Here is a 7,969-nt window from a genome sequence, read left to right as displayed (position 1 = left end):
TTAACACAAAGGATGAGGAGGTCCAGGGAACAGAGAAGTCCAAGCGGGCCTGACTCTCCTGTCCCACAGTTTCAACACGTGGCAGGGTCCAGCAAAGGAGAGAGCACAGTACCGAGCCGAGAGCCAGATGACCAGGAGAAGCAAAGCAAAGGGGCCAGGGACCCTGAGGACCCTGAGCAGCGCCGAGCTCTTATAAACAGGGGGGCGGAGAGGAACAGGCCCCTCCAGACTGTGACCCCTTGGACAAGTCCTCCTGTCTGCCTGCCCTGTCCTCCGGTGACCTGCAGCATGTACGGGCCTGAGCTCAGCACAGGGCCTGGACAACAACTACGGGGCCAGGAGGCAGACCGGCCGTCTCTGTTGTCCTTCGGGTGTCCCCACGCAGACTCGGCACCAACTCACAGCTGCTTCTCAGCAAACGTCAGGTGCCATCCCAAGGGACAGCGAACCTGCCATCCCTCCCTCTTCTGCCCCAGAAACCATAACGTTTGTTCCAGAAAGCTTGCCGGTCCCATCCTGCCCCTGAATCCCCGGCTCTGACCACACGCCTGTGCCCCCAGGCACACGTGCACACGTGCACACGCGTCAGTCGGCTGCAGGGATGGGCTGGCTGCCCGCCAGGAGGCCGAGGCAGAGGGCACAGCTGCTGCAGCTGATGGTGGCCCACGGCTGCAGCTGTCGCTGACGCAGGGGAGGGAAGGGGAAGGATTTGCACCACACGCCAGCCGTCTGTGAAACTGGAGCCAGGCACACGGCCCAACTGACCCCAAACTCCCCGGAGACCCCCACTCACCCCTCCAGCCCTCACCGTGGCAGGCTCTTCCCGCAGAGCCGGGTAGCGGCGGTGTAGGCCCGGGGCAGCGTGGGGAGTTGTGCTCAGGGAGAACCGCACGTCGGCAGCACCGCCCGGGCCCGACCTGCCAGAGAGGGGACAGAGGAGAGAAGACGGGCCCTGAGGACGAGCCCCAGCTCACACCACTGGCCCAGGGCACCGGGGTTCTTCAGCTTAGACGGGTCTTGGCACAACATAGAGCTATCGTGAACATTTTAGGGGCTGCCAGGCGAGCAAGTTCGATTTATCCCCTGATGCTCCTGGCCAGAACGTCCTAGGGAGGCTGCTTGCCATTGATAAGAAGCACCTTTGACTGCCAGGAGTCGGCTTGTGGTGCAGCCGAGGGCTTTTAAAAGCTGAACTTCCCATCAAATTGGCATCCAGGCCAAGGACCCCCATCCCTGGACAAGATGGTGTGGGGGGCCCTGCCGCCAAGAGGCTGGAAGGGCAATCGCCTCAGGTCCATTTAGGTCTGCGGGTCTCTGTTCCCGCATCTTCTTCCCAGCAACTTTCTGGGCCCTCCCGTAATCTGCACGGGGTCTTGGCTAAAGCTCCGCCCAGGCAGCCCCAGGGGCCTGATGCTGCACCGGACGCCCTGCCGTCCTGCCGGGGGCCAACTCCCAGCTGAGCAACAGGGTCCCAGGGACGACCCCGTGGAGGTCTGTGTGCCTCCCCAGTCTGGAACCTTGAGCGAGCCCAAGCCGAGGGTGGGTGGGGCAGCATGGGATGGGTAGGAACCTTGAGGCTTCTGGTCTAAGCGACCTTGGCTGGGGGAGGAAACAGCCCGGAGGCATGAACCTCGAGTGGGTTCACCTGGTTCAGCCTCCGTCACCTTCATCCTGCCTCTCTGCTGTGGGCAGGCTCAAGGTCTGAGTCCAATATCGACTGCTTCACAGAACGTGGAGGGAAACCCAGAGCTCCCTGGAGGGGGGCATCGGGTGGGAAGCTGCACTCACCACCCCTGGAGGTGCTCAGGGACAGGCTGCCACGACCACATGCGTCACGGGGAGCGGGCCCTGGTGCCTCCTTCCACCCCCTCAACTCCGCTGCCCGCTCCCCGGGCAGCCCCCAGCTCAGACAGCGACCCTGCAGGCCCTGAAGATGCGGCTCAGAACCGGAGCAAACCGGACACTGCAGGGGCTGGGGGCCGCGAGCGGGCATGCCCCGCCCAGGAAACAGGAGCCACGGCCCGTGTCCACGGCCAGGGCAGGAGCATGCCGCGCCCAAGCCACCCAACGAGCCCGGCCTGTGACCAAGCTCCACAGCCTGTGTCCCGCCGACTAGAAAGAGGGACCTGAGGTGCTGGGCCGTCCTTCAGTGCAGGGGAGGCTCTCTCCTCAGGGTCTGCCCAGGACCCCCTCAGCACTCCTGGCCTCCTGTGCCCTATACCTGGCGTGGCTGCCATCCACGAGCAGCCCCCCTCGACCCTTCAGCTGGTCCACCTCTTGGCGCAGCTTCTCAATCTCTTCAGACAGGCGGCCCTGTGCCAGGCAGACCGGGGTGGGGGGGTAGGGCCCAGGGAGGGACAGAGAGAGAGGGGAGACAGGGTTAGGGAGGGCAGCAGAGCTGGGGAGAAGCAGAAGGGGCCCTGCAAAGTCCCAGGCCAGACCCAGATCACACTGAAAGATGAGGTCCAATTGGAGTGAGCAGGTCAGCAGTGGGCGGGGCTTGGATGGGGGCGGTCTGTCTGAGCACAGACCCTACCGGAGGACCTACTGAGCCCTCACTCCACACCTCGCATGGCATGCGAGGCTGGGCGTAGAGGGGCCCCGTGCCCTCCGGACATCACAGACACTGCGAAGGCAGGCGCAGCGGCCACCTCTCCCGGAACCACCGACTCTCGCCTCGCCAAGTCTTTTTGTTGAGTCCTCCACTGGGTCCCACAGCTCTGCTGCCCACGCTATGCCCTGAGCTGTGGCCTCAGTCTCTTCTTTATGTGGGGGTGGGATGCACCTACTGGTAGGGCCCTAGGGGGTTAGTGAAACGCATGTGCAGGGGCTGACGAACGGGCTCCCCGGGCCAGGTTTCAGCGGCTGCAGGGAACACGGCCGGCCACGCTCCCAGGCCTGCGGGCTGGCCGGTGGCTGGGTACCTTGTGATGGTGCTGCTCGGCGATCTGCCGCTGGGAGCTCTCCAGCTCCTGAATCAACGTGTTCTGGGGACAAACAGCTGTGAGCCAGGGACCCAGCCCCGGCTCCGCCCCCCGCCCCCACCTGGCCCTGGTCTGCTCTGCAGGGCGGCCAGCTCCTCGCATCTCCAGCCGTCACTGGAGGCGGGTGCACACTGGTCCCCAGTCCCAGGCACACCTCGCCCCTAGACTACCTCCTAGCACCCTGACCCTGCCCTGCCATGAGCCCTGCCCCTCAGGCCCCGCCCTCCTGGGAGCCCCGCCCTCCCGGGAGCCCCGCCCCTCCGAGCACCACCCCCTCACGGCACCTTCTCCTCCAGGGCAGCCATGCGCTCCTTGAGGTGGAGCTGCAGGCGCTCGTTGGACTCGCTAAGCAGCCGGTCCACAGTGTCTGACAGCCGCTTGTTGTGGTCCTCGTTCATCTTCTCCCGCTGGCGTACCTGCACAGCCAGCCGGCCTTGCACCTGGCCCCCGCACCCGCCACCCCAAGGCCCTGCCCAGGGAGCCGCCCATCCCTGCGCGGTTCCACCCTGTTCCCTTGTCCCATCCTCAACTTCCCTGGGGGCCCCTCTCTCCAGCTCTCCCGCCCACCTCCTCCCACCCCTAGGTGGCTCTGTCCCTAGCCAGGCCCTTCCCCAGCTCCTACTTCCTCATCCACAGACCATCATGGGCGGCTCTGGGTGGCGCAGAGAAGGGCCCCGAAGCCCAGCAAGGCCCTCACCCTTGCCAGCTCCTGGTTCTTCTCCTCCAGCTGGCCCTCCAGCTGCCGAAGGTGCTCCTCTATGTTGCCGTGCCGTTCTTCAGCCTGGGGACAGGGGGACAGGTGACAGTCAGTGCAGCCTGCAGATCACCTGTCCTCCTGCTCGAGTCTCCTATCTCATGCACCCTGGTTCCAGAGTCGTCTCTGGGGACTAGAGTCTCAGGGACCAACGAAGCCCAGGCCTCCTCCTGCCACCCTGGAGCAGAACTGTCATCACCGGGCCTCCCCTCCCGAGCACTGCAGAGCACGCCAGCTGCCCCGCCCACTCCCGGAGCTCGGGGCCTGCCTTCAGACATCCTCAGAGACTGCATCCTCTACACTCCTGGGAAAATCTCCCCTTGAAAGCACGGGCACGCCTCCAGGTAGATGGCCCTGCACTTGAGTGCGGGGATTCGAGCTAGACCATCTGTGTTCAGATCCGGGCTCCCTCTCTTCCCAGCCGTGTGACCTTGGCCGGTTACTGAATCTCTACGTGCCTTCGTTTCCTAAGCTGTAAAATGTGCGTGGTAACAGCGCCGATGCCATCAGCTCTGTGGGGACTGAAGGGGACAGCCCACGGCAAGCGCCTGGGGCACAGTCAGCGCTCGCAGACACCTGCGACTAACCCAGCCCAGGCAGAGCGGCGCCCCTCCGTTCACGTGTCTCCAGCGGTGGAGATCCTGTCGCCTCTGCCGAGATATTCCAGACCATCACACACCTTACAGTCAGGAGGCCCCTCCTTAAAGCCCCCCTACTAGGACTCGCTGGAACAAATCAGTCACTTCTGCTGATCCCTTCTGGTCAGTTTTGGGACATGCTAAAGCTGGCCATTCAGCATGATGACATCCTCTGGAGCACTTTAAACTCAGCCCTTCATTCTCAGGGGCTGGAAAGTCCTTCGAGACCACCAAGTCTAACCCCGTCATCATGGAGACCATGACAGCACCATAGAGACAACGACCCTGGTGCCTGACTTTTCCCAGGCCACAGAGCCATCAGAGGCAGAGGCAGACTCGGTCCTGGGTCCACAGAGGTAGAGCCAGGCTGTGGGTTCCATCCCCACGGCCCCCAAGGTGCCATGCAGGGGCCTGATGCCTGCTCCACTGGCTTCCTTCTCTCCCTGGGGGGTTGCAATGGTGACCCCGAACGAGGCCCCTGGAAGCCCCCGCCCAGCTGCAAGCACTCCTAAATCTTCTTGCTTGATCCACACATGTCTCGGCCCATGCACCAGCTCTTCCAGAACCGGGCTTTCAGCCTGCACGCTTCTCAGGAACTACTACTCCATAAAGTTAATTTTCCATTGGGTAAATTTACATTCCCTTGTATTTGTCCTAAAGCTGCATCCTTCAAGAAACCAGAGATGGTCCCTAGATCTAGAATGCTTCAATTTGATAAAGGTAGATAAGTTCAGCCTGAGCAACGCCCCGCTCCCCATTCAGGAAGTGTAGAGTCCAATCCTATCTCCTCTTCACTTTTCCAGAGATGAAAGTCCTGATTTCTCCACTCCAGACCCAAACCAAAGGAGCGTCGACCAGGATGATGGACGCGCTCACAAAGATGACTTGCAGCAGCACCCTCTCCTCTGCTTCTTGAAGTGCTTTTACACCCTTCTCATGGGACCGCGCCCTCCGCCCCTCCGCGGGGTGCTGAGGGCAGGAACCACTGTTCCCACCGGCAGACACAGGGTGCTTCCTGGAGCCTCGCAGGGGGAAGCAGTCGCCCGGCCCAACGCACCTCCACTCCGCAGTCACCGCCCGGCTCCGCAAGAGCTCAGGAACGGAGTGCCCAGGCAGACCCCCGGCCCCGGCCACTTGCCTTGGTGAGGGCCGCGATCCTCTGGGCCAGCTCAGCCTCCACCTCGGGCAGCGTCTCGGCCCTGCGCGTGGTCTGCTGCAGCTTCCGCTCTGCCGCCTCCAGCAGCTCCTGCAGGTGTCGTGCCTTCTCCTCACACTAGTGAAATGGGGTGGGCGGAGAGTCGGGGGGGCGGGCCCTGGAGCCGCCCCTAGTCCCGCCCAGCCTCAGCACAGAGCAGGTGACAGGCCGAGAAGCAGCAAGAAACCACAGTGGTTCCTGGCTGCCTAAGGCGCCCAACTTGCTGCTTCCCAACCTGACCGGCAGGTCCCCAGGGGCTCCTGGGTCACCAAGGGAAGGCTGCAGCACAATCGAGACTGTAGGGTCAAGTGCCGCTCCCCCCGCCCCGTCAGAAGGAGCGTTACCTGGCGGTGCAGGGACTCCTTATTGGCCAGCTCGTGCTCCAGTTTGTTGCTGAGCTCATGGATGGATGTGGCCTCACGCTGAGTGGCCAGGTAGCGCTTCTCCAGTGTGGTGATCCGCTCCTCCATGTCCTCCTTCTGGGCCAGAGCCTGGGCGGGAGAAAGGGGACAGGAGGGAAAGTCATCGACTTCTCCCTGCGCCCTCCCGTCTGCCCCTCCGGCCAGCACCTGGCAGGCTGTGTCTTCCCCACGCTGCTCGCCAGAGTCTGACCTCACCCCATCCCTTCTGCCGCTCCTGCCCCCAGTAAGCCCCGCCCAGGGTCCGTCCCACACGTCCAGGCCCTGGAGGGCCCAGCTCTCCGCCCACACCAGGGCACCCAAACAGCTGCCCTCCTAAGAGCTGGATACCTGCGCCCAGCACGCCGCGGCCCGTGCTCACCTCGCGGAGGTCCCGCTGATGCCTGCCGCTCAGCTCCTCCGATCTGACGAGGTCCCGGCGGGCCGTGCCCAAGTCCTCTTCCAGCTCGGCCACGGTCGCCGTCAGGGTGACCAGGCGTTCCCGGGCCTGGCTTAGCTCGAAGTTCTGCTTCTCCAGCAGCTCCTGCAGCTCCTCCGCCTGGCCATCACCCTGCAGGGGCAGCGAGCCAGCCGTGCCCTCGGAGCCCAGGGCCTCCCACCCCCGACCCGGCCGGGCAGGTGGGAGGAGCGACCACTCAGCCCTGGTTCCAGAGCTCGCTGCAGACAACGACAGATGCCCTTGCTCCCCTGTGCGTCTCTTGAAAAGCAACGGTCCCTATTTTTACCTGCTGGCTCAGCCTCTTTTAACCTAGAAAGGGGCATGACTAGGGGAACGAAGGCTCAGGGAGGGGAGGGGTCTTGCCAGCGGACACACGAGGGAGGTCGATGGGACCAAGTGTATTATGTGCCTAGCAGCAAATGGAGCACCAAAACAAAAACCTATAGATTCCTCCGCGGACGGGTGGCGCAGGGTGGCGCAGGGTGGGACAGGAAGGGAGGCACTGGGAAAGGCCGAGGGAGCCAGGCAAGGCAGGGCCCCGCCTCCCGCCTGGGGGCCTCGCGCCTCCCCAGGACCCACCTTCCACAGGCCTTCCGGTCCCAGTCCCACTGTCCCCTCCTCCTCTGCCACTCCATCCCGGATCCCTGCCCCCTGCTGCAGGGCAGACACCTATAGGGCACAGCCCCAGGGCAGTGAGTGAGTCAAAGACAAGAGAACCTGCCACATTCCCCAGGCCCTTCTGGGCCTCCCGCCTCCCAGACAGGGCCCAGCCTCCCCTCGGCCAGCAGTCTCCAGCCCAGTCAGGGGGCCACAGAGCAGGGCAAAGGGAGGGACTAGCCTTGGCTCCCGGGAGCCACAGTGGCAGACGGAGGGTAGGCAGGCCGCGTACCTGCTGCTGGGCACCTGCCAGCTGCTCCTCCAAGGTGGCGACTCGCTCCAGGGCCGCCCGGAGCCGCTCTCGCACCTGCCCAAGGTAAGAAGGTAGGATGCTAAGGGGAGAGGGAGGGGAAACAGACCTCACTGGACTCAGGCTGGGGGAGCCTGGGCTTGGTCCGCCGCTGCTGGGTGTGGGGCACAGAGAAGGCCAATTGGGTAGGACCCTAACAGTGGCACCTGCCACTGGGCCCGTGTCGGAGGGGCCAGTTATGGAGCTAGGAGGCAGTCCCCCCCAAATGCAGGACGCAGACGCTGCAGGGAAGGGACACGGAGAGGCTCCAGGGAAGGCGGGCTGGGGGCAGCCTGGGTACCTTCTCGTCCAGTGCCTTGTGATGCTCGAACAGTGACTTGAGGGCCTTCAGCACTTCTACCTCACTGGAGACCCCTGAGGGCGACTGGGCCTGGCGCTTCACCACGGTCATCCGCAGTGACCGCTCGTGGCGGGACACCAGGCACTCCAGGTGTTCCAGGAGCAGCTGGCAGGGAGCGGGGAGCAGGGGGGCTGTGAGCATGAGCACAGGGACGACAGCGGGTCCCCATGGTTCCTGGGCAGACGTGAGTGCGGCCAGCTATGCCACTGTTAAAGGCTGAAATGCTTCCTCGT

At 64.0% G+C, this 7,969-nt stretch overlaps 1 protein-coding gene across 1 annotated transcript in view; it reads right to left on the bottom strand.

The window, feature by feature from the left end:
- PPFIA4 (PTPRF interacting protein alpha 4) overlaps positions 1–7,969 on the bottom strand; it is a 36,670-nt gene that overhangs the window by 17,875 nt on the left and 10,826 nt on the right. The window contains exons 4-14 of the mRNA XM_023534781.1: positions 7,677–7,934; positions 7,319–7,393; positions 7,009–7,098; positions 6,352–6,540; positions 5,916–6,062; positions 5,515–5,649; positions 3,682–3,765; positions 3,269–3,400; positions 2,925–2,987; positions 2,222–2,313; positions 668–917 (exon numbers count right to left, since the gene is read on the bottom strand). Of these exons, the coding sequence (XP_023390549.1) occupies positions 668–917; positions 2,222–2,313; positions 2,925–2,987; positions 3,269–3,400; positions 3,682–3,765; positions 5,515–5,649; positions 5,916–6,062; positions 6,352–6,540; positions 7,009–7,098; positions 7,319–7,393; positions 7,677–7,934 (1,515 nt within the window). The remainder of the gene's footprint in view (positions 1–667; positions 918–2,221; positions 2,314–2,924; positions 2,988–3,268; positions 3,401–3,681; positions 3,766–5,514; positions 5,650–5,915; positions 6,063–6,351; positions 6,541–7,008; positions 7,099–7,318; positions 7,394–7,676; positions 7,935–7,969) is intronic.

This window comes from Pteropus vampyrus, unplaced genomic scaffold, assembly GCF_000151845.1.
Source record: "Pteropus vampyrus isolate Shadow unplaced genomic scaffold, Pvam_2.0 Scaffold131, whole genome shotgun sequence".
Lineage (NCBI taxonomy): Eukaryota > Metazoa > Chordata > Mammalia > Chiroptera > Pteropodidae > Pteropus > Pteropus vampyrus.
Note: the sequence above shows the minus strand (reverse complement) of the source record. Positions and strands in the feature narration are given on the sequence as shown.